The 26,749-nt window shown below is 38.6% G+C and overlaps 1 protein-coding gene across 5 annotated transcripts in view; it reads left to right on the top strand.

Annotated features, from left to right (window-relative positions):
* FBXO38 (F-box protein 38) overlaps window positions 1–26,237 on the top strand; it is a 55,504-nt gene extending 29,267 nt beyond the window's left edge. For 3 of the 5 annotated variants that reach the window (XM_014786198.2, XM_014786200.2, XM_087429593.1), the window contains 12 exons: window positions 473–615; window positions 1,436–1,646; window positions 8,351–8,470; window positions 9,919–10,098; window positions 11,617–12,351; window positions 18,174–18,274; window positions 18,488–18,590; window positions 21,831–21,997; window positions 23,343–23,488; window positions 24,119–24,222; window positions 24,740–24,853; window positions 25,637–26,237. In XM_014786198.2, the coding sequence (XP_014641684.1) occupies window positions 473–615; window positions 1,436–1,646; window positions 8,351–8,470; window positions 9,919–10,098; window positions 11,617–12,351; window positions 18,174–18,274; window positions 18,488–18,590; window positions 21,831–21,997; window positions 23,343–23,488; window positions 24,119–24,222; window positions 24,740–24,853; window positions 25,637–25,815 (2,303 nt within the window). In that variant the 3' untranslated portion in view covers window positions 25,816–26,237. The remainder of the gene's footprint in view (window positions 1–472; window positions 616–1,435; window positions 1,647–8,350; window positions 8,471–9,918; window positions 10,099–11,616; window positions 12,352–18,173; window positions 18,275–18,487; window positions 18,591–21,830; window positions 21,998–23,342; window positions 23,489–24,118; window positions 24,223–24,739; window positions 24,854–25,636) is intronic. The other 2 variants (XM_087429592.1, XM_087429594.1) reach the window with 2 other exon arrangements.
* Window positions 26,238–26,749: the final 512 nt, after the last annotated feature.

Raw genomic sequence — 26,749 nt, 5'->3', positions numbered from 1 at the left:
ATGTGTAGCGTTTAAAAATGATTTATAGATACAAAAAGGACCTTACTATGTCTATACTGTCCTGTAGCTTGTTTTTTGCACTAAGAATATTTTGGAGAGCTTTCCCTATCAGCAAGCATATTCAGTTCTCCTTCACTCTTTTAATAGCTGTATAATGTTCTATTGAATGAGTGCACCGTTTCTTTAACTAGTGTCCTATCGTTGAATAGGCATGTAGGTTGTTGAGTGGATCACATTTAAATCAAGGCTGACTTGGTTTCAAGTTAATGATTCCCAAGCCATCTGGTTCTCACAATGAAATTCGGTAAGGAAACATCATAGTTTAGAGTCATCAAGCTTTAGAGATCATAAGATAAGAGAAAAGTTATTTAAAGAAAAAAGATTTGAAAGTCTTTGTGACCTATAGCAAAATACATAGGTAATGGAGAAAGTATTACTTAAATTCTCTCTGGCCATGTCATTTCTTCAACAGACCACTCAAGATGGACTAGATTGGTTGATATCAACTTAGTGCGGTGCCATGCTTTGAAGTTGGACTCTTTCGGTCAGTTTATTGAATTGTTACCCAGCCTGGAGTTTATTTCACTGGACCAGATGTTTCGTGAACCACCCAAAGTAAGCTACATTTGAGAGAGGTTTTGTTGTTTATTTTGATACTCAAGGAAGAAAACAAAACAACCTGAGTGATTTTTTTTCTTTCTAATAATATGCCTTCACACAGTGTTATAATTGGACTTTTTACTTCCAGCCTCGGTGAAGGCATAGGTCATAATAACGCATGGGCTCTTGTTCTCGTAAATGAGTACTAAGGGGTCTCCAGAGTAGGAAAAGGAAAAAGTAAGTGGAAAGCTGTCTCCATCAGTTCTGTAAACGAAGGTAAGGTAAGAGTGAAGGTGGAAATTTGGGCTAAGACAAAAATTATCACTTGGAGTAAGTAGTTGGGAGATTAAATCTGTAATTAGGAACTCAAAATATAAATAAGGATCAGGAATTTATTTTGGAAATGTTTCACTTCGCTGCTATCTTTTCTATTCAATTGTATATCCTGGGAAATCTGAGGTTGTCCAGATGTACAAAATGTTATTTTAAAACTACTTAAGTAAAACTTTATCCTCCCACTCTCACGGGGGAAAGCTCAGGATTTGAGGTCAGACTGTACTGGGTTTCGAGTCCTAGCTGTACCACTTACTGGTTGTGTGCTTTTGGGTTGATCTCTTCCCATTGTACATCTCATCATCTGTAAATCAAGACGAATAACACTATCTTACTTGAAGTATTGTGAGCCTTAAATGAGGTCCTTTATGCATATGTGAAAGTAGTTCATAAATAAAGTGCTATATAAATATTCTATGTAAAGATGAAATGAAGGAATATTAAAAATGAATTGTTCTATACTAACCCGAATTAATAAGTGTGTGGTGTTGTCTTGCCTTAGGGCTGTGCTCGAGTTGGTCTGAGTGCAGGCACAGGAATTGGGGTTTCCTCGGCCCTTGTTAGCAACCAGAACTCCAATAACGACAATGATAATAATGCCCAGAATAATGCCAACATCCACGACAACAATCACCATCACCCAGATGACTCAGATGAGGAGAATGACTTCCGGCAAGACCTGCAGCCAGGAGAGCAGCAGTTTGCAGCCGACGGTAACCCAGATCTTTTGTGAGCTCCAGATAGAAATGATTTTTACTTTGGATCATATTTCTCTGACTGTTCTATTCCTTTCTCCCCTTATTTCAGTTTGTCAGTGTACACATTGGGGGACCTAGTTGACAAGGCAAATGAAGGGGTAGATGAAATTTGCCTATCTGCTGTCTTTGTGATGTGTCTTGTCCTTAGAATCTATAAGGGTACTTACAGAATGGGAAGGACTCACAGATGCCATGGGAATTAGGGTACAATGAGCCCTAGAGGCCTGGCTTAAATGAGATTTAACTTTCAGGATTTAGGCAAAGGAGTATCTTTTAATATCTTCCTGACCAATAGATAGGTACATTGAACTTGAGCGTGGGGACCATTTTTGGATGTTCCAAGAACTGAAAAAATGAATACCAGTCATGGGCTAGACATTGTATTGGTCACCTTTCACATACTTTTCATCATCAAGTCTTAACAACCACCCATCAAATTAAGTACATGAGCTAATAAACACCTATTGGGCTTGGCTTATGTAGTTATCCATCCAGTTCTTTAATATTGACTAAACGCCTGCTGTGTGCCAACCCATGTGTTATTAGGCTTCATCTGCTCCTTTGTTGATGAGTGAGGATGGAGTGAAATTTTTTCCTTACCAAATTCTCCAGTTTCCCAGTTGACCCTTAAGAACTGGAGAAGGAATCTCTTCTAGCCATCTTTTTGTTGTTGTCCCTTCACCCGTTCTGTTGGACACAGAAATTAATGAGAAATAGGGTGCACTGATATTATGTAACTGCTTTTATGATGGAAAGCATACTATGTATAGAGCATAATTTCCTTTAGGGTAGCTCTGGTTGTGCAGGTCCTGACCTAAGAATCGTCTGTAGGCGTTGTCTTCACTTTCTCACCTCACATGTTCTCCACAGAACTCTCCATTTTGGCTCTTAGCAAAGTCACCAGTGACTCTCTTATGAAAGCTAGTGGTCATTTCTCTTACTTTCATCTTATTTGACATCTCAGCAGCATTTGTCATTGTTGCTCATTTCTGCCTTTCTGAGATATTTTCTTCTCTTAGCATCTCGGACACCATTTTCCTGGTTTTCCTCCTATCTCACTAGACATGCCTCCTCAGTTTCCTTTGCTTGCACCACCTCCTCTATTCTGCTTTTGTCCTTGATCTCCCTTGTTCTCTCTACACGTTTGCTCCACATGAGCTCATTCAGTCTCATGGCTTCAGTACCAACTATATGCTAATGAATTCTAAACCTTTATTTCTGGCTTTGCTCTTTCTAGTTTGAAGTAGTTGCAGTTATATCCAGCTTCATGTTTTTTATTTCCACATGAGTACTCTTAGGCATTTCAAATTTATGGCTAAATCTCTGCCCGACACCCTCCCCACAAAATACAAAAACAAAAGTGCAGAGCCAGCAGGTGCTAGGGATACAGAAGGTGGAATGAGGTCAGGTACTCTCTCTTCACCTTGTGACCCAAGTGCCTTATGGTCACTGGCACCATAAGGATCTGGACTTTAGAGGACACAGATCATCCATGGGAAGCTGTTATAGCAGCTGCAGTGCAGAAACTGCTTAAATCCTGTGAACCCAACTGTGGTTGGAGTTGATGTACTGGACAGGTTACAGATTCCCCAGGAAAGTTCCATGGCCATAGGCTTCTTCGTACAGAATGGAGAGTACTTTCCATTGTGAAATCACATATTGGTGCAGCAGGGACCAAAACAGGTACAGCAGGGGCCAAAACAGGTGTAAGAACACTGTGTTTAAGAGAGAACAATGCAACTTAAATCTACTAGCATTTGAATCTAAGGTTTTCAGTGGATAAGAGACTTGCATATAAACCAAATACTTGTGGTACAGTATTGTCAAATACGCTATCTTAAAATGTTTTTAAAGGCTGAGAAGCAAAGGAATGAGCTACATAAATGCCAAGATTGAAGAATTAAACAGCTTGGACAAGAAGAAGCCTAAAACACCAAAGATGATGGCAGCATTTGTAGAGAAATGAAGATTGCTGTAAAACATTAGGTTCCACAGGTCTCTCCGAGTTGGCAATATATTTATTTGTATTTATTATTAGATACATATCAGATTGATTTTTTTTTCTTATGTTGCTTTTTTTTTTTTTTTTTTTGATGAGAAAGATTAGCCCTGAGCTAACATCTATTGCCAATTCTCCTCTTTTTGCTAAGGAAGATGGGCCCTGGGCTAACATCCATGCCCATCTTCCTCTACTTTATATGTGGGACGCCTGCCACAGCATGGTTTGATAAGCGGTGTGTAGGTCCACGCCTGGGATCTGAACCTGTGAACCCTGAGCCGCCAAAGCAGTGCACGCAAGCTTAACCACTACGCCACTGGGCAGGCCCCAGATTGATTCTTCTAAATAAAAATAAGGAGCTGGAGAAAGGCTTTGTGACTTTAGATCAAAACCAGGAGTGTAAAGAATTCAAATAAAAGAAAGAGAAACAAAAATTTAAAAAAAATTACAAAGTATAGAGTGATACAGGGATTCAAAATAAAATGGATCAGTGGGTGTTAGTGTTAGTTAAAGTGATGAACATTGATGCCTCCAGTCTTTAGGTGCAAAATTTAACAATATTTTTTAAGTTGCTTTAGTTTAAAATTGGTGTTGACATGTTGACTTTCTTTAATGTAGAATTTTAGAACTTTTCATTCATGGGCCTCTACTTGGTTTTGGAGCAGTCCCAGAATGAAGCACCACCCACTCTTTATTGCCCTGTTGTATTTTACTTCATCAGCTTGCATGAAGTAACTCACTTTAAAAGAAGGGCATTGTATACTTTTAAAAGCCATTTAATTTGTGTAAGTTAAGTGGCTTTACTTATAAACTACTCTAGTAGCTCATGGTGTTTTTTGGTAAACATTATCATTAAAGTAATATATGACTCCAACAAAAGTATGATTTTGTTGTTTTACAGAGTACTGTATTAATTTACCGAAATTCTGTGATTTGGTAAGGATATTACCTTTATTAGATTTGTTCTCCAAAAGTCTTAAGATTTAGAATGCTTCGTTGTGGGCTAGTTACATTAACTGAAAATGTAAGTTTATCACCTGCATTTTGCAGCACTCTAAAACAGAAGAAGCATTGTTCATATTTTCTAACAATTCACATTAGCCTAAAATAAAATTACCATATGTCAAAATCATGCTTCTGTAATTGCTAAAGTATATTGCCAAATTATTTTAATATAATTACTTTTGAAGTAATTATAACCACAAAGCGTAGTTTTGCCTATACGTCATTTAACTAATTTTCTATCTTGATTTAAAACATAATCCCCCTACTTACTGCTTTTAAAAATAGTGTGCTGCTCCTTTCCCTCACTACCACCCCCCAAATTAACTTAAATTAACCACTAAGTGGAATTGCTTTGCAGCTTTCATTTTTGGCAGTAGTTCTCAAACTTGAGTGCATCATAATCTCCTGGAGGACTTGTTTAAAACACAAGTTGCTGGGCTTCGCCTCAGTAAGCGGTTCTGAGTCAGTAGGTTAGGGTGGGGCCAGAGAATGTACATTTCTAATGAGTTCCCAGGTGATGCTGATGCTGCTGGACTGGGACCGCACTTTGAGAACCTCTGATTTATGGAAAATCCTTATTTTTGAAGCCTGAGGGTGAACTACAATGTGAAAAAAATCCCAGTAAATGCATTTTGTTTTATGTTCTGGGGCAGATAATTGTCAACCACTAAATAGTATTTGTGATACTAGAAATTGTTGCATGCAAGTTATTTTGTTAAAATGCAATGAGTTTTCCTTTATTTTACAATGCTTAATGATGGTTATAAATTTCTAATGAGGTTTTATATAAAAGACACCAGTTACAATGTTTGTAAAATCAGCTCACATCCATTAAGGTTTATGATTATATTTTGTAACAGGATTTTTTTACAGCTGAAATTACATTTCAGCTGAACAAAACATTTGGTAAACATTGATACTAGATTAAAAGATAGCTTAGGTAATTTCTGTAAGTTAAAATTGTTCTGAAAAAGATGTACTGCCCTAATGATAAAATATTTTAAACAAAGAAAAAAATCAAAACCAAGAATCACTTGCACCTTCCCTAGCCCAAAGCTACCACTGTCTCATTTAATTATTGGAGACATAAATTGAAATGTTATCCTTTCTTTACCACCACCTCCCTGCTCTCCACAACATCAAGTCCTTTAGCAAGTCTTGTTGACTGTCTCTAAAACATCTCTCCAATCATTCTCCATTCTTCTTTTCCATTGTACCACCACAGTACCAGACCTTTTTTACCTAGTGTTTTAATAGCTTTCAAACTGGTCTCCCTACTTTCTCACTCCACTAAAATTGTTTCTTAGAGCAGCCAGGGCAATCTTTTTAAAACATATGACAGACAACATTGCTCCCTTATTTAAAACTTTCCAGTAGCTTCCCACTGTCTTAGAAAAAAATCCAGTTTCTTGATTCGGGCCATCAAGTGCTACATGATCTGGCCTTTCTTCACCTTGTACTGCTCCCCACCTTGCACACCATGCTTGAACATGCCAAGCTGGCACCTACCATTGCACTAACTGCTGTCTCTTCTTAGGATGTCCCTCACTCCATCTTTGCATGGCTGACTCTTTCTTGATATTTAGGTCTTAGCTTAAATGTTAATCTTGGAGATGTCTTCCCTTAACACCTTATTATTTTTTGTATTGAAGGATAATTGACATATAACATTGTATTAGTTTGAGGTATACAACATAATGATTCGATATTTGTATATGTTGCAAAATGATCACCATGATAAGTCTAGTAAACATCTGTCACCATACATCATTACACAATCTTTTTCTTGTGATGAGAATTTTTAAGCCTCAGTTTCTAAGCCTCAGTTTCCTCAACTGCAAAAATGAGACTAGTAATAATGTCCTCATAAGATGGCTGTAAGAGATAAATAAGATAATGTATATAAAAGTATTTAGCATAGAGCCTGACCTAGAGTATGTACACATTAATTACTGACGGTTCATAATTGTTCATAAGAATTGAATGAAAGAAGAAAATTGATTGGCTTTTATGAGGACGGTTTCTAGGCAAGGTCAGTCCTCATTTTGGCACTAAATGAAATGTAGATACTGAAGGCTAGAGCTGGGCGAGAAATTGGGATGTGAGACCAAACTTAAGTGGGGAATGTGCTGTTCTGTATATTCCCATTGTGTCCATGAAATCTCAGACCTTACTACTGTATATTCTAGTGGCATTTATCTGAATGGTGTCTTTCTAGCTTAATCATATTTTGCCTTGTTTTGTTAACTCTATGAATTTGTCTTGTCTCCTTAAGTAAATTCTTTTTTTTTTAAGTAGTTTTTTCCTTTTTTATTTTATTTTTTCTGAGGAAGATTGGCCCTGAGCTAATATCCGATGCCAGTCCTCCTCTTCTTTTTGCTGATGAGAAAGACTGGCCCTGGGCTAACATCCGTGCCCATCTTCCTCTACTTTATATGGGACGCTGCCACAGCAAGGCTTGACAAGCAGTGCATCGGAGCGCACCTGGGATCCGAACCTGTGAACCCCTGGCCCCCGAAGCGGAGCGCTTATACTTAACCACTATGCCATTGGGCTGGCCCCTTCTTAAGTAAATTCTTTAGTTCTTTCAGGAACAGGATCTTGTTTTCTCTTTTGTTGGTTTATTCATTTCCTTCACATGATTGGGTGGGGTATTTCCCAGCAGTAGTTATCGAGCATCCCTAGGCATTGAGGATGTAGCACTGAACAGGGTAGATACAGTCTCTGCTGCCCTTGGAGTGTGACCGAGCCATAGATGTGAAGGACAGTATCGGTGTTGTCCTAGCTCAAACTGAGATCAGACACACAGGCTTAGGGAATAAGACGGTGGATAGAGTACCTTGAATACTGACTTGAGGGATTTGGATTTAATCTTGTAAGAAGCTGGCAAAGCTGGGAATTATTTTATTTAGGTCCTCTTGGAAAAGTGACCATTTTATCTTCCAAAGATAGAGTAAACTGATTGAAGCTTATCAGGCTGAAATTGTTCACTGTGCTTATCCTCTGGAAAAATACAAATAAAATCATATGTCCCCATTCAGTAGGCACTGTAATGAAGACTTCAATGCAAATAAAAATTTTGAGTGATATTAAAATGTTAAAAATGTACTTAGTGTGTTTGTTAATTATCCTTGCCACACATCAGCCAAAAATGATACCATAGCCTCTACCGAGTACGAAAAGAAACATACAGTTTGAGCTTGCCTGCCCAGTACATCCTGCTTTAGCTGGCACATACTACAAGACTAATTGCTTATAAGATGATCATAAGGTCTTCCAGTAGCTGGCTCTCACTACCTTCAAGCAAATAGCTTAGAGGGAGACAAACAATTGCCTCATACAGCCATCCCTGGTAACATCTTCAGGAGTGGACATGGTGCTCTCTTCTCTCAGCTGTGTGCCTTTCTCTTTGCTTTCCTCTTACAGTGATGGAATTTCTCCACCAAGTGGTCCTTTCCCATCCGTGATTTCCTCTCCTATAGAATAATTGGACACTTCTTGTTAATGTCTGTCTATTGAAGCACAATGCTATTTTTCTAGAGTGGGCCTAGTAATCACAGGGCTGTTCATTTCTCAGAGCTGTCACAGTTTTGCCTACCATTGTGGTTTTTTTTAGACCTCTTCTGGTCTTACTTTGTGTTTATTTTTGTTTAAGCATTGAATGAGATGGAAGACATGGTGCAAGAAGACGGAGAGGTGGTGGCTGAGAGTGGACGTGAGATACCAGCTCACAGCCAGGCAGTTATTCCTGTGGATGTCGATGAGGAACAAGCAGGTAATCACGTAGTTTCCTATATTCACGGTTCTGAAATCTAGGGCCTGACTCTAATGAAGAAAGTAAAACACTGAGAATGATTATTTTTTTTGACATTACAGCTAATGGTTTGTTATATGCTTTTTATTATTGAGGCCTGTATGATATTGTTGTTCTCCTTGCTGCATGTGTATGTATGGGTGTGTGTGTATATATATATATCTAATTAAAGTTTGGTTTTGATTTTTTTAACTGCAGCAATAACTCCTCTTTCTATATTGGTGTATGCACCTGTGTGTTTGTGTGTGTATAGAGAAAGAAAGCACTCAAATTGTTGATGGGAAAATAAATAACCTGATCAAATATTCTGCTTGTCCTCTCCCATCATTTTGGTGGGGACGAGGAGCAGTAGAGAAGTTGATCTGGTTTAGTAAACAGACCAAGATCCAGTCTCCATTTGCCATTGGGTGACTTATGGCACACTGTAGAGTCATAAGGCCTTTAAAGATTACCTAATACAAGCCTTCATTTTACAAATGGGGAAACCAGTATTCTTTCAGAAATTTGAATGATTTGCTCAAGACCACTTAGCTGGTGATGAAGGGACAGAATTGAGATTAGAATCTAGTTTTCTCACTCTTAGTCTGATGGAATGCTACCTTGTCTTTGAATTGAAAATATCTTTACCCTTATTTTAAGTGTTTTACAGATGCAGTCACTTACTCAACAAATATTTATTGAGTGCCTACCCTGTGCCAGGCATTGTACAATGTGACAGGAAAAAGACAGGCAATGTTCCTTGGAGCGTTACATTTTATTGATGGAGTGAATATCAGTCACTTGTCAGAGAGAATTGATTCATAAGAGCTAAAGGTTTACAATGTACACTGCCAAGTAGATACAACATTTTTTACATAAATATAAATACTCAAATAACCAAACCATAGCATGCATCTAGCCTTTCAGGAATGTGTCTGCTACAGCCAATGAGATAGACCTATACTCAGTTAAGAACAGAGAGAGTTCTCACCAGTCCCACAGGTGTCTGAGGTTCATCTTCATTTGCTTTGCCTTCATTTATACATTTACAAAATTGGGAAAATATTTAGTTTATTTTTTAAATGATTATTATGACTGTGATTTTGATTATTTTTAGGATGATTTATGTGACTTTTTCCAATAGTAAAGGTCCTGAAGTGGGGGATACCATATGGTCTTCTGTTTTAATTTGCCTTTAGAAATGTATAATATTGGTCGGCATATTAATCATACCTAATGTTTACATAATGCTTTAGAGTTCAAATGCTTTCACAGTATCTCATCCAAGTATATATTCCATTAGAATGAGTGATGAGGGAGGCTACATAGAGCTAAAGTATTTCTGTGATCCCAGATCCCTGGATACAGCGCTTTGAGTGGGAGCCTTTCTTCTGCAAAAAATAACTTTTGGTCTGTGCTTTTTGTTTTAGGACCCAGTGGTCTTCAGCGTGTAGTAAAACCAACCCCAATTACTGTTCATGATTCAGAGAGTGATGATGAGGAAGACAGTCTGGAACTCCAAGAAGTCTGGATTCCTAAGAATGGTGCTCGGCGTTACTCTGAGCGTGAGGAAAAAATCGGAGAGTCATTGCAGTCCAGGGAATTGTCAGGTGAGAGATTATGTCTTACTCTGACCCATTCAGTGGGAGTCCTCATGAGAACTCACAGACTTGGCCTTTATATAATTTGTCCCTACCTCAACTTGGGGTGTAGTTAACATTCGTTACGAAATGTGACAGGGGGCAAGAAAGGCAGTAGCCCAAGTGAGAGGGAATTCTGAGTGATGCTGTTGAGAACAAGTGTAGCAGAGGGAAATATCGTGGAATCAGGGCCCGAGGAAAAGAAGACAGGAGCATTGTGAGCCCCACGCTGCAGGCTTTAGGAAGTTGTGGCATCAGGGCATGAGGGATTAGGAAGAGGCCTGTGCCTCATGTAAGGATGACTGAGGCATCCAGAGCAGTGAGAAAACAACCTTTGCCCAGGTGCTCATCTGTCCAGTGTGCTGAGCCAATGATGTGGCTAGTTGTGCTTGAGGGAGTCCTCAAGTCTGTTCTTAGAAACCTCTGCCTCCCTTTAAATCTAGTCAACAGCCTTCTGCCTTTGTCCTCACCAAGAAACTATAATTCTCTTAACTTTTAGGTTCATGCTTCTTCCTTGTCTTTCCTTCTCTTCTGTTTCTCAGAACTATGTGCTTACCACTTTTCAGCAAAAGATGAGATTTTTTTTAGTTGTCCACTCGTTTTTTCTTGGGTACCTTACTCCTTAGTATGTTTGAATGTTCAGTATACATTTAACACTGAACCTGAAATATATATACACTTCCGTATATGGAAAGCTCAATTGTTTAGACTTGGAATAACTTACTAACTGACTGATTACTCAACTCTTATTTTATTCCTGTTAAAAATTCAGATATCTTTACACTGTGGTTGAAAGGAGCTTTTATGGAAACTGAAATTTAGGAAAAGTAATGTGACCAGCTAACTTAAACCTAAAACGTCCTAGAAAGTTCACTTTCTGAATTTAGAAGCTAGATCATCTGTCAGCCAGACAAAACCTTATTTGTTTAAATATTCCTTTATATATTCATTGAGCCTTACTGTGCCCCAGGTACTGTGTTAGGTACTGTGAGGGATAGAGAGATGAGTAAGTCATGGTTGATCTCTAGGGAACCTCTAGTCTGGTTAAAGAGTCAGATCAGAAACATCAATAATAATATTACAGGGCATATACTGCAATGGCTTTGGGGTTGGGGATGCAGAAGAGATTGAACAGAAGTCCAAAGCTGAAGAATTAGTGGGAGCAAAAGCCCCCAGGTGGTAGGGCAGGGATATATTCAGAGAAAAGTTTGGGCTGGAGTGTAGAATGTATATAGAGGGGACCAGAAGAGAAAGTTAGTTTGGAATTAGGTCATGGTGAGCATTGAAGACTGAGCTAAGGAGTATAAACCAGGTGGGCATGAGGGAGCCGTAGAGAATTTTTGGGCAGCTCAGTGATGTTGTCACCATTATACTTCAGGAAAATTAGTGTTCACTATTTCCTGTTCCAAATTTACTCTTGCCTTTTGTCCAGAATTTGTACTGAAATCTTTTCTTTTCCTCGGGCCATTCTTCTTTTTCTATAAGCAGTAAGTGGAAAAGGCAAGACTCCACTTCGAAAGAGGTACAACTCCCATCAGATGGGCCAGTCGAAGCAGTTTCCCCTCGAGGAAAGCAGCTGTGAGAAAGGCTGTCAGGTCACCAGTGAGCAGATCAAAGCCGATATGAAAGCAGCTAGGGATATTCCTGAAAAGAAAAAACACAAGGATGTTTATCCCAGCTGCAGCAGCACCACCGCCAACACAGTGGGAAACTCCAGCTCACACAGCACTGCTTCTCAAAGTCCCGACTTTGTAAGGACGGTGAACAGCGGCGGCTCTTCCGAGCCTAGCCCTACAGAAGTGGATGTGTCCAGGCAGTGTGTCTGCTCCCCCGGTGGGTCAGAGGACTCTGAGGCCATGGAGGAGGGAGATGCAGAGAGTTCTGTCTGCCCCAGATGCTGCTGTCACAGGCCCCAGGAATCCCAAAGGAGAACTAGCAGGTGTTCTGATGAGGAACGTCCTTCAACCAGCCGAGCCTGTGTTGTGAATGGCCCGGATGGTACGAGATCCGCCTTTTCCTTTAGGACTCTGCCACAAGGGGGGTCTTCAGGCCCATCACATGATGAGAGGACTAATGGGAGTGGCTCTGGGGCTACAGGTGAGGACAGGAGGGGGAGCTCCCAGCCTGAGAGCTGTGACGTGCAGTCTAATGAAGACTACCCTCGGAGGCCCCTAACAAGGGCCAGGAGCAGACTCTCCCATGTACCGCTGGTATCTGAGTCAGGTATGACAATGCTGCCAGGATTAGCAATTGCAGGTTAGGACTTGAGAAGGGCGTTAGCTCATTCCATAAGTTTTCTGATATAAAGCCAGTTTGACAAATTGAATTCTATGTTGGGGTTCTATGATCATACAGATTTTGAACTAATTTTCAGCATGGGGAGGGTGGTGGGGAAGCATGCAAAACAGCTTGTAAAACATCCAACTGAGAAAAACTCAAATAGTTAAGCTTCTAAGAAAAATATAATTGTGTATCTTGACCCTAAATACAATACTGATTCTGATGTCTAAGTCCCAATAGATAAACTCTGCTCCCATCCCACACTTGGGAAAGTCTTAACTCTTAGTGAAGTTTTAAACCTTAGCCAAAAGCTAAGGACCTAAAGTTCCTGTGGCTGGGGGAACGTATATGGGTATGCCCCTATATCTGCCTCTACAGTACTTAGTAATTTTTTCTGAAGTCTAGTTTTGCTTCCAGTTAGGTTTGCCAGGAGATAAGCAGGTAAGTCAGTAGAGTAGCTGAGAGTTATTTTGGTGAAGGTACATTCAAGACATATATATCCATATAAATCTCATTAATAGTATTTATAATGTGTATGCCAAGGCATTGGGTTGGGTGGGGGGTAAGCACATTTCTTTTTTTTTTTTTTTCTGCTGAGGAAGATTGGCCCTGAGTAACATCCGTTGCCAATCTTTCTCTTTTTGCTGAGGAAGATTAGCCCTGAGCTAACATCTGTGCCCATCTTCCTCTATTTTGTATGTGGGATGCTGCCACAGCATGGCTTGATGAGCAGGGTATAGGTCCACGCCCAGTATTCAAACCTGCGAACCCAGGGCCGCTGAAGTGGAGCTTGTGAACTTACCACTACACCACTGGGCCAGGCCCAAGCACATTTCTTAACCATAGTTCTGTTTATATTTCTGACCTTATTTTTGAGTAATCTCTCCTGCCTTTATTGTCATGAATACCTGTCAATGTATATTGATATATTTTAATTTTCTCTGTCTCAATTTTTAAATCTTAAAATCAGCCCCAGAACATAGAGTCAGTGCTTTTTTTATATACTAAATAGAGCTGATTGAATCATGTGGAGTTAAACTAACAAAAGTAAGCTTTCATAAGGTAAATATGAGACCTTAATTATTTATGTGCTTGGGCTGGCCCCATGCCATAGTGGTTAAGTGTGCACACTCCGCTGCTGGTGGCCCGGGTTCGGATCCTGGGCACGCACCGACGCACTGCATGTCAGGCCATGCTGTGGCGGCATCCCACATAAAGTGGAGGAAGATGGGGCACGGATGTTAGCTCAGGGCCAGTCTTCCTCAGAAAAAAGAGGAGGATTGGCATGGATGTTAGCTCAGGGCTGATCTTCCTGACAAAAAAAAAAAATTATTTATGTGCTTATATCACATCATAGTAGTATAAACTCATTAAAATACGTTTTATTTGAAGATTTCATTATGCTTTGCAAACACTAGTTCTGCCATATGATAAAAATACTTTTCCCAGCTTGAATTTTAATTGTTTTATGATACCTTTTTTTATACATAACATAAAATTTACCATTGTTAACCATTTTGAAGTGTACAGGTCATTGGCATTAAATGCGTTCATACTGTTGTGCAACCATCACCACCATCCATCTGAACTTTTTCATCATCCCAAACTGCAACTCTGTACCCATTAAACAGAAACTCCCCGGGCTGGCCCGGTGGCACAGCGGTTAAGTACACGTGCTCCGCTGCAGCAGCCCGGGGGTTCTCGGGTTTGGATCCTGGGCGTGTACCAATACACCGCTTGTCAAGCCATGCTGTGGCTGCGTGCCATATAAAGTGGAGGAAGATGGGCACGGATGTTAGCCCAGGGCCAATCTTCCTCAGCAAAAAGAGGATTGGCACGGGCTGTTAGCTCAGGGCTTGTCTTCCTCACACACACACACAAAAAAGAAACTCCCCATTATGACACCTTTTGTTGCACAGTTTTTCACATTTGTAGAGTCAGATCTACATGTTTACCTTTGTGATTTCTTTATTTTTATGCTGTGGAAGGCCTTCCCTATGCCTGGTTCAGATAATTGTTCACATCTTCTCATTCTTTTATTCATTTATTTGTTTATTTTAATCTGTGGAAACTAACTTCATTTTTTTATTCCAAATTGTCACCAAGTTGTCTCAGTACTGTTTATTGACATCCTTTCTCCTGTCATTTTGAAACACTCTTTGATCATGTACCTGAGATAGACTTAGGTTTATCTCTGGGCATTCTATTCCACTCCAGTGTTCTGTTTCATTATTCTTTCTCAAAATTTGCTTCGCTAATCATGCATTTATCATTTATTTTTATAGTGGTATTTTATAATAATTTTTTCAAGCTCCAAAAGCAAATCTTCTGGGTTTTTGTTTGGAATTCCATTACGTTGATCAACTGAAAAGCTAATTGTCATTCTTACAGCATTGAGTCTTCCTATTTAGGGACTGTCTTATCTCCCTTTTGTCTTATGTCTCTTGGTAAAGGTTTATAGTTGTTATTGTTTGGGGGGTTTTTGTTTTGTTTTGTTTACTATAGATCCTTCATATTAACCATAGGGGGTTTTGACTTCTTTTTTGCCTTATGTTCCGCTAGCCCCTTTACCATTTCCTCTGACTTTAGTGACTAGAACTTTTTCTTAGGTTAAATAATTCCCTAGAATTAAAAAAAAAATCTCATTTATGTAGTGTTTTTTACTTTTTTTGGTAAATTGCATCTGTCATCTGGTGACTTTTTTTTCAATTTGAGAAGATTTCTAATGTATGTAGCTAATGTGTGTTAGTAGGCAAATTATTTCTTAATATTTTTTAAACAATACAAATGTCCATTTACTTTCAGTAACAATTATTCTGGAGAAATGTCAAAGTACTGATTTTTAACATTATTTGGATCTCTTTTAGAAAGAAGAACAAGTTATTTGGGTGGCTTTCAACTTGTTATTTTTAATCTAGCATGTTTTTGATATCTATTGGCCATTCTGCTTTAAAAGTTTTAAGGAGAAAAATCCCAACTAATAAATCCCAACTAATAAAGGAACAAACTTGATTGAGTGTTATGGACTTTTTTAAATCACTTCAGAGAAAACATTTGAGTTTTTTTATTTGGTTTTCAATTTATGGCCTTATGTAGTGTTAAAACCATGTTAGAAGGTAATGTAGTTATTTGTCTTGTGAATTCCTATTTGGGGAATAAATGCCTATAAGTTGTTGTTTTTAACCTCACTGTATAATTCTTTATAAAATAAATATTGCAAAAATAACTAATGGGATTTTCAAAGAATAGCATTTAAGGTTAATATGGTATGGTTCTCATAAATACTAACCTCTTTCCCTGACACCCCAAGACTGGATTGGTCTACTTTTCTGTATTTCTATAGCACCTTCTACACCAGTGTTAACTGCACCATGTTGTAATTCCATGTTTTACTATCTTTCCAATAGACTCTGAGCTCCATGAGGGCAGGGACAGTGTCTACTTGTTTGCCATTATATTCCCAGCTTCTAGCACAGTGTCTTACACGGTATTATGGGGCTCAGTGAATAATTGTGAACTTAATAAGTGGAACTTAATAACCATCATATAAGGTATGTTGATGCTGATGGATGTATGAAATCACTAAGAATTGCCCCCAAACAAAAAGGGAGGCATGAGAAAATAACCAACACAATGAACTGTTTTCCTTCTACATTGGGAAACCTTTGTTTTTCAAGGTTATCTACGTATAAAGTATGACTTAGGTTTATAACTTTTCTTAGAAAATATAAATTGCCAATTTGGGCAATTGGGCAACTCTGGAGAGCAGGAAATTTAACTTTGAACCCCATATTTCTGATCAGTTAAAGAGGAGGGGAGAGAGCAATCGAGGAAGGTGAGAAGTTTGAAAATTGGATCAGAAAAGGAAGATGCTAAAGAAGATTTTTATTTGAAAACTGTCGTGAAGGAATGGAAAAAGACCTTTTTGTTTTTTGTTTTTTGTTTGTTTTTATTTTTGTGGTACTGGGAGAGGGAACCAGGACCTATTATTGGTTGTAACAGGTGTGTGAATTTTGGCTGTCATGTGAAATGTGCTGCCTTTAGAAGATTTCTTGTCAATGAAGATAATTAGATTTTGCATGAAGTTTCTTCAGGAATACTGTGGAAGAAGGCCTTCAGTGGGTTGCCCAGATCAATAGTTTTCATGTTTTTCCAGAACCCCAGGGTTTTGCTTGGGTTCAGGGTCCTTGGAGGAAGTTTAATGGGTAGAACTCTTGGGCTCCCTTTTAGGCTTCAACCAAAGCAGCTGCTTCCAATTGCTTTGCGTAGTAAGGTTTCACAAAGATTCCAAATGGTGGAGGAAAGGGTTTTGATGTGTCAAAAAACACTTGGGTTGGGTCTCCAGACTTCCCATCTAACCCGAAGCCTTTGGGAATTTGCAATATTTGCACCTTGTTTCCCTGTCTTTCTTTGTAATCTTTCATGTTCGAAGTTAGACAATTACCAAGTGGAATGTTTGTGATGTAGTAGTGGTATCTGAAAGAGCAGTGTGGTGGGATTTAATTCGTGAAGGTCAACCTTATTTCATTCAGAATGTGCTCTGCTACAGAATGATTATCAAAAATGAGGACAGTGACTTGCAGTGTCTTGTTTTAGAATATATATGTGCTTATTGAGTTTTATAGATGAATTTAGAACTTGTATTTAAATAAAATTAACATAATATTTGATTTTATAATTAGACTATAATGTTTTAGAACAATTCTAGTAAATGAATTAGGGCTTTACTAACTAGGGTTTGGCAGATAAGAGATTGCAGGTTTTCTGTCACAGTGACTGCCACCAGGTTGCCTGGGTTTGACTCCTAGTTCTACCACTTACTCCTTGGCATGCTATTTTACTTTCCCGTGTCTCAGTATCCTAATTTGTAAAGTACAGAGAATAAAAAATCTATCCCAGAGGGCTAAGGATCAAATTAGTTAAGTAAAACCCTTAGAAAAGTGCCTGACACACAGTAAGTGCTCAGTAAATATCTGCTATTGTTATTCCATTTACATAACTGATGCCCTCGTTCATTCAGTGAATGTTGAGTGCCAGTTCATTCAATAAATGTTCGTTTTAGCTCATTACAAGTGGCTGACATTGATACAAAGATAAAATAAGACAGTGTTGTTGCCTTCAAGAAGCTTTTAGCTTAAATGGAGAAACAAGTATACAGGGGATTACAGAACCATATATAATGTTTGGAGATGCAGATGATTTGTTAGAGCAGGTGGCATTTGAGCTGGACCTTTCAGGGATGAGTAGTATTTCAAAAGGTGAAATCAGGAAAGGTGTTCTGGGCAGAAGGAGCTAGAACGATTAATGACTTCAGAGGCATTGTCAATGGGAGATGACTAGGATATGGTATAGAATAATTGGGAACAGGTGGGGCTAAAGCATAGCTCCAAATGTCAGGCATTGAAACGTATTTGCTAAGCAATAGTAAATACTGTAAAGTTACTTAGCAGGGAAGTGCTGAGTTTAATCCACCAATAGTATTTCGGATGGGTTGAGTGACTGGAGATGGGAATGTTAATTAGATTGTTGGAATAGCCCAGGTATGAAAAGGGATCTTGTTTCATGTAGATATGTTTGAGATAATGGAGGGCGATCTTGCTTTGGAACAGTCAGTTGGAAATAGCAGTCTGACTGTATTCCGTTGGGACCCAAGTGATAGATTTGGAGAGTTGCTTTGGTGGAATTTATGCATATGCAATTGAATATGCTCTCTTGAAGGAAAGAAAGCAAGGCTAAAATTTGGATTTTCCTGTTGCTTTTTCTAGAGGTTGCCAAAACAAAGCCACGTCATGCCATGAAGCGGAAGCGGACGGCAGATAAGTCTACCAGTACCAGTGATCCTGTGATTGAGGATGACCATGTCCAGGTGAAGAAAAAAACTCTCGCTTACCTGTCAGTCCAGCCAAGTTCCTGAATGATGTAAAGGGACTAAAGTTTCCTTTCTTATATAGTTACTTTGTCCTAAAGAGACGAAATTGGTAACAGCTGCTTCTCATTTGTGCCAGTGGAAACATTTAAGCTTTAAAAAAAAAAAAAGTACAGAAAGATATGTCTAACTTCTTAATTTTTCTCCTTGTAGGTCCTTGTATTAAAATCCAAAAATCTTGTTGGAGTTACTATGACCAACTGTGGAATCACAGATCTGGTGCTAAAAGACTGTCCCAAGATGATGTTCATCCATGGTATGTATTTAGGCCTGTGTCATTCAAGAGCATCATGAATGAGTTTAAAGAATTAAGAACTCATAAATACTACAATAACATTACTATATTATTTTTTCAAAGGAATCATTATGTTGGATTATTTGTAATTCTGTCCTCCTTCAAATAATTAGTCTATAGTATTTGTGAGAGACCATGTACAGAGAGACTTGGTGCGTCTTTTCAAATAGCCTCCCCTCTGGTTTCCTCCATGAATTGCATCCTGATCTGACACAGTAGATTAACAACATGTCTAGGCTTTGGAGTCAAAGAGACCTCAGCTTGAATCCTGTCTCTGCCCTTTGCTAGCTGTGACATTGGACATGTTTTGTGTGTAAATGTTTTTTGAGGAGAGTGATGACTGGGCCTTAAGTGCTAAACTGCTTTGTGTTTGGTTGCCATGATCAGTCATAACCTCACTTCGTGGCACATTATCATCAGTCCAAGCCCCACTTTTCTTTTTAGTCCCATTTGTCCCTCATTGCCAATTCCATCATCTGCCAGCATCTGTACTTGTGGATTTAATATGTCTTTCCAGTCTATGTTTCCTGTCTTTACTCGTATACATATTTCTCTCTGAACAAATAATAGGCTATTATTTGGTGTAAGCTTTAAAAATTTTAGGTACATACTGTATCCTGTACATGATCTGTTTATTTTTCCATTTGCACTCAAAATTACATTTTTGATACCTATTCATATAAAATTTTGAAGATCTGACTTGTTTTTTGCCTTGGGCAGGTTATATATTCTCCGTGTTCCTTTTCTTCAATCTGTAAAGTGTGTAATTGTACTCACCTTATGAAGCGTTTGTGAAGGTTAAATGCAGTGATTGGTGTGTGTGTGTGTATGTACGTATGTACGTGTGTACATATACAGTAGAGGGTCTGACCTCTAGTAAAAGCCTAGTAAAGGTTAATTTGTATTACATTAGTATTGCAAACAAATAATTTAGGGGCTTTCTTTTCTTTGCACTTGTTCTACAATGCTGGTAGTAAACAAAACAAAGAAATCCTTCTCAAACATTTTGTCATAAACTAGGAGAATCCCAAGAAGGAGAAAGAAAACTGAGATTTAAATACTACCTCTCTCCTGAGTTCTAGAAAACTCCAGACCTGGGGACCCTAGACCCTGTGTTCACCCTTAAGGGGTAGTACTTTATTCCATTCCAACCAACAAGGTCTTAAAACATCTAATAAATGACTATCTCCTATTGGAGGTTCCTCCTAAAACAGAACAGGAGCCCTTCAGAAGTTCAGCAATCATAATAGCAGGGGACCCCAACCTAGCTTAAGGCAGCACTGTAAGAGCTTTCAGTCTGTCAGCATCTACCCTCTGAAAGTCTGCGAATCTAACTCTCAACCTTCCCACTCTGCTGGTTGACTTCTCATTCCTTCCTCTACTCTGAGTGCTGAGAATCTGACCAGTTTTCACCTCTGCACTTGACTCTGATGATTCTTCCCATATTTTCTCTAACTTAGTGATGGATCACATGGCCTCAGGCCCAGCCTTTTCCCCTTAAACCAAATTGTTCAGCTCAGCTTATCATGGGACAGAAGATCTTAGATAAGTAGCTCAGTCCCTAGACACCCACTGACTAAGTCAATGGCAGATGAGATGCTAAATGAGATGAGAACTGACCTTAGCCGTGTCTGGTTTTATAGCAGAGAACCACTGAACCCTATCGCCATCTAGTCCTCTTTCTCTCTCTCCTCCTTTCCTGTCCCAGCACTGCTTCCGCTTCCTCCTGCCATGTCACAGAAGGAGAAAAATGAGTCTGAAAGGCAGGAGACTTGCTCAGTGTTCAAACATCAGAGTTACTACAGGGCTAGATTGCTCAGGAAGATAATGACATTTGGGTCAAGGATGTTATAGTAGATGTCTTTATGAAATGTTAAAAAGATCAGGTATATTGGCCTTATGGTTTTATAATATCTTTCATCTGATTCTCTCTCTTGAGTTGGACCAGCTTGAAATCTGTGATAAAAATTGGATCAAATTGAAATTTGAGATGAAAAAAAGGAAAGAGATATTTTTCTGAAGTTGGTATACTATTGCAGTTAAATGTGTTTATTATATTACAAGCCAAATACCATAAAATTTCACTCATATGGCGAAGATAGAAAACAAGAATAACAACAAACACACACAAAGAAACAGAAAATAGATTGGTGGTTGCCAGAGGGAAAGGGAGGAGGGGGGAGAGTGGAAGAGGTAAAAGGGCACGTGTGTATGGTGACAGGTGGCAGTTAGACTTTGCGTGGCGGAGACGATGTAGTCTACACAGAAATTGAAATATAGTGATGTACACCTGAAATTTATATAATGTTGTAAACCAGTTACCTCAATAAAAAAAATTTTTTTAATTAAAAGAAAATAAATGTGTTTATTATATCATATCACAATTACTTTTCTCTATAACCCCACATTTTATATGTTAAACAGGAAGAATATTTAATCATGTTTCAGACTAGCACCCTCAGTAGAACTTTCTCCAGTGATGGAAATGTTCTGTATCTACACTGTTCAGTATGGTAACCATTGGCCACATGTGACTATTGAACACTTGAACTATGGCTAGTGCCCGAGGAACTGAATTTTTAATTTTATTACATTTCAATTAGTTTAAATTTAACAAGCTCCGGGTGGCTAGTGGCTACCACATTGGACTGACAACTTTAAGGTATCCAAATATTTCTGGATCTTTTTTTAAGGTTCTGCTTTTATACTTGTAATAGGAATTAAAATGAACTCTGCTCATTTCCTGTGGGCGAATGTAAGATAATGTATGTGAATTTTTCCAGATTTATTTGACCATTACCCTTAAAACTGTATAATTTAATAGTTAGCATCATTCATTGTTTTCAATAAATATTTTCTAAACAATTCTTGTGTTTATCCAGGTCATTCCCTGGGTCTTGGATTCCTTGCCAGTAAAATCTTAGATAGGAAAAGATACCTTAACATCCCTTCTAGCATGAGGCTGACCCCCTTCTTTTGAACAAGACAGAATCACATTTTCAAGTCATTCTGATAACTGTCAGTTGTATTTTGTGGTGATACTTGACCTGTGTGACCTCTGTTAAAGATGTTTATATCTTCAGTAATTTATGCTAATAAAAGCTGGGCCAGTCCTCCAAAGGTGATTCCAAATAGGCTGCTTATTGCTCTGTTACTTTGTATAAATTGTTTGTAGAGCTTACCATTGTTTTCATTTTGTAGCTACCAGGTGCAGGGTACTTAAACATTTAAAAGTAGAAAATGCACCAATTGTAAACCGATTTGACTATGCACAGTGCAAGAAACTGAATATGGATCAGGTACTAGACCAGATACTAAGGATGCCTCCTGAGAGGAACCGCATCATATACCTACGGCCAATGCAACAGGTAACGCGCTCGCTCCTTTCTGATGACACATATGGTGTGGTGGTATTTTCTTTTTTTAGTCTTCAGCCTTTTTGGACTTGATATTTATTCATTCGCTTAACCCACAGTAATGATTCTTAAGATTCTACAGAGTTCTTTTAACCAAGCTAGACTACCTTGCCAGTTTTCTTCATTAATGCTTCTCTGCTAGACTTTTGTGGGTTTTTAGCAAGTTATATGATGAGGGGAGTTGTTGTTCGACAAGATGTTATACTTATTAAAAATTGCCTGTGGTTAAGAGCACAGATACTGATTTCATACTGCCTGATTCAAATTCTGGTTCACTGACCTGTAACAGATTACTTAATTTCTGTCTTAGTGTCCTCATCTGTAAATTTAGAAGAATAAAAACCTACAGTTATTGTGATGGTTAAATTAATGCATGTGAAGTGCTAGAAGAGTTGCTGGCGTGTAGTAACCAATCATGTGGTAGCTGCTATTATTATCATTATCATTATTATTATTGAGAGTAAACATTTTCTTTTTATTGTATCTATATGAGATGATGGATGTTAGCTGAACCTATTTTGGTAATCATTTCACAATATATGTACATCTTCATGCTGTATGCCTTAAACTTATACAGTGATGTATGTCAATTATTTCTCAATAAAACTGGAAAAAAAAATAAGAGAATAAACATTGTATGTGAGACTCTGTGCTTGATGCCAAAAGGAAGTTGAAAGGAAATATTAAACAACCTTCGCAGTCAGTATTTGAGCCTGGCCCCCAAAGAGTTGATTCAACAAACAAATCGTTTGCTGGCTGAAAAATGCACAGGACATCATCCTTCCCTGAGGTAGACACGTGTGCCACTAAGATGGCAGAGTAGGATTTCATAAGTAGAGATAGAGAAGAGGGCATTCCCTGAGAAGAAAGCAGTGTGAGCAAAGACTACAAGGGGGCAAAGAAATGTGTGTTTAGGAATGGCAGTAGTCCAGTGTGAAGAGGGTGTGTGGTACTACACATTCATAGTTCTGTGATGCAGTCAGTACTTAAACCTATAAAGGACATACTCAGAAGTGGATTCCTGGGATCAGTTACCTGAGCCCAGATTCTCTGATTTAACGGGCGTTTATACAACAGTGAGATGAAAGTCGCTGAGCTTGCTAGATGGAAGAATTTGCTAAGCCTCACTCCCGGCATGGCAGGCTATGTTCAGGGCTGAATGTGACTGTTTGATTTTCAAATCAACCAAAGATTTTAAAACTGAAATCCCAAGGAAGGGTTGTTCAAGCTCTAGGAGATATATTTCTGAGGCATTCTCTTCCTTGGTCCAAAGCCCTCTCTGTGATGTCTTCCCTAGGTGGACACACTCACACTGGAGCAGAAGCTGTTTAGTGGTCCCTACCCCTATCACATATGTATCATCCATGAATTCAGTAACCCTCCCAATGTCCGGAATAAGGTGCGCATTCGCAGCTGGATGGACACGATAGCAAACATCAATCAGTAAGTAAGCCGCAGCCCCTGGAGGCCCGTAGCGAGGGAAATGACTGAAAATTAGGGAAATCCTAGTTGTTCTTTATTTTACATGATTTCATCTGGGCTTTTCAGGCACTAAAACATGCAAAATATAACATAGGTGAAAAACTGAGGGAAATGACTTAAAACTGAAAAGTATACGTGTCTATAACTTTTTATTTTCAAACTTAGAAAAAATTGCAAGAACAGACTGTACATGTACCTTTGACTTCATTCTTTTAGTCTTAGGGCATGGAAAAGAGATCAAATTGAGCTCTTAAAACTGTGATGTTTTACATCATCAGAAAATTGGACTTGCATGCATTTGTTATATAGACATTATATTAAGCACCTTATACACATAAGACATTTGATTAGAGAGTGGCTTGCTTTCTCTACCTGATATGATCTTGAAGATAGAGAAGAATGTAATTTTGACCTGACTAGATATGTATTCTCTAGTTTGAGTATACCCTACTTCTGTTAGGTATTTAATATTTTGTCTGAGATGTTCATTAGAATCTAGGCCTGACACAAATTTGACAGTTCCTTTCTACCCCATGCCCCAGCATTATTTCCAGTTTTGTGATTTTTATTAATTTTTCTTGTTGCCTCCAGAGAGCTCATTAAGTATGAATTCTTTCCTGAAGCCACACGAAGTGAAGATGACTTAAAGAAGTACCCCAAGTACCCCTGGGGCAGAGAAATCTATACTTTAGAAGGTGAGCATTTACCGATGGTTGGAAAGCTGAATAGCTATTAACTAACGAGATGGAGAGACATGCCCTAGGGAAGATAGGGGTGAAAGCCTTATAGTTCATCAGAATAATGGGTGTTGTGAATATCTGCAGGTAGCAGGGACCACATAAATATTGCTTTCCTTGTATGAGTCTTTACCATCCCTAAACAATCAGAAGCAGTGTTGAAACAAAAAGTAGAAGAGAATTAAAACTAGCTATAGTTGAGAGATGGAAGTGACTTGAAGGCAGCTGTCTCAACCTCATTATTTGAGAGAGAGAGAGAGAGAAGCTGCGGGTAGTGAAAGCAAAGGATGACCAAGATGGCATGACCAGATAGGGGCAGAGCTAGCATTGGGATCTACGTCTCCTTCCTGGTCCAGCGCTTGTTTACCATGAGGGATGAAAGCACGTTTTACATTCTGCTTACAAAGCACTGCAGGGTGCGGCCCTGTCGTTACCTCCACACCAGTAGTGCGGCTCATCTGTCTTCTTGTTTTAGGTGTTGTGGATGGAGCTCCGTATTCCATGATTTCTGACTTCCCCTGGTTGAGATCACTACGGGCAGCAGAACCCAACAGCTTCGCCAGATACGATTTTGAAGACGACGAAGAAAGTATGACCTGACTTCATTTGTACTCTCTAGTTTGAGTATATCCTACTGTGTTAGATACTTAATATTTTGTTTGCGAGTTAAGAGCAGTGTAATTTTTAAATCGCTTCCCATATAAGTGTTTTTATTTGCTTTTATTGTTTGGTTCTCACCCTGGAAAAAACAACTCTAAATTTGTACAACAGATAGTCAGTTGACTTAGTAGGGATATATGGAGGTTGGTGGGAAGGCTTCCTTCAGACAGATTTTCCGACCTAGCTTTTTTTATTACTTAAATGTTTATAATTTTGTTCGTCCTTATTGGAGAATTTGTCAAGTATATTGTTTCAAAATTGTTCCAGTTATATTAATTATGCTCCTGCTACATATGAGCTGCTTCTTGTTGGCTAGTATGTGGGAACTTGTGATTTAGGTATAGATATTTGGGGGAAAACTTGAAGAAACTTTTTAATATAATTCTCCTAAGTGTTAGCACACTTCAATATCCATTTGTGGGACGTTTTTAAAAAGTATTTTATGAGGAAATGGCTTTCACAGACTATGTGTACATGGATATGACTGACCTCTCTAGGGCATTTTCACTGTGGGCCTTTAATCATGTGTGCTGTCTTAGGCATCACACACGGCTATAACTAAACCAGTGTGGACCCATTCCATGAGCTCTACATACATCAGCTGCATTGCATTACACTATATGGCATATCTCATGGACCAGCTCAATCAGAGTGACTTTCCAAATGATGCTGGTAATCATACATGTTTCCTCTTTTCTTTCTAATTTCCAAGGCACCATCTATGCTCCTCGAAGGAAAGGGCAGCTGTCTGCAGACATCTGTATGGAAACAATAGGAGAGGAAATTTCAGAGATGCGTCAGATGAAGAAGGGTGTGTTTCAGCGAGTAGTGGCAATTTTTATCCACTATTGTGATGTCAATGGAGAGCCGGTTGAAGATGACTACATTTAACTGGTCCCTCCTACTTTCCAGCTATTCTGGCAGAAAGCTGCTGGGGCCCTCCGGCTGCCAGGGAGCTCCACGGGGACTCGGGGCAGGCAGTCTGGGGTCCTTGGCTCAGTTTGGTATATAGGAAATGTATAAGCAACATTGAAGTTGTATACAAAGATTTGTACATAGAGGAAATATACAAAGACAATTCCTAAGTACCAACTTTATATCATATGTTTATACAATTTAATTTAAAAATTCATTTTAATGAAGGCAGATAATTGGGAAGAGTTCATTTTGTTCGTTTTTCCTGAGAGTTCCTAAAGTGTCACTTTTTGGCTGAGCCTCCATTTACCATATTCTTGATAATCACCGTCATCCCCTTAAAATCTGTGCCTTTTTCTTCTCGAGCAAAGCTGTTTGAGTAAATCTGTTGAAGAGTCTTTGTGTCTTGTGTGGTTTTTTTTGTGTTACTATTAAAACACCAACTAAACCCTATAGTCAGGCGGCTATATGTTTCTGTACAAACTTGTGTTTTTTTCTCTTGGTATTATAATTGCCATATTTCTTAAAATAAATAAAAAGACTCAAGTTAAAAAAAAAATGAGTTTGAGAGGGAAATGAATAAGTTTCCAAAGCATTTCTAGTTATTTATTTCCACATTCAATTGTGTATATGCTTTATCTTGAATATAAAAATAAAGTTTATTAAAAACTTTTCTTGCCTTGGATTTGAATCCCTCTTTTTAAAGAAGAGTAGCAAATACTACACAGAAAAGGAATGTGTGCAGTTGTGTCTAAGTAAAATTCCAGTGTAATTCGATTTCTGATCTCTTGTTTTTATAATTCTGAGCTGCAAGATGTTCAACTCGCAGAACTCTATACAGCAGAACACTGGGAACAGCAGAACTTCCCCAAATATCGGGTCACCGGGAGATGGCCTTTCTCAAGGAGAT

The sequence above is a fragment of the Ceratotherium simum genome, chromosome 4 (genome assembly GCF_057802395.1).
Source record: "Ceratotherium simum simum isolate JZ-2026a chromosome 4, ASM5780239v1, whole genome shotgun sequence".
In the NCBI taxonomy this organism is placed as follows: Eukaryota; Metazoa; Chordata; class Mammalia; order Perissodactyla; family Rhinocerotidae; genus Ceratotherium; species Ceratotherium simum.
This window is presented reverse-complemented; position numbering and strand designations above follow the sequence as displayed.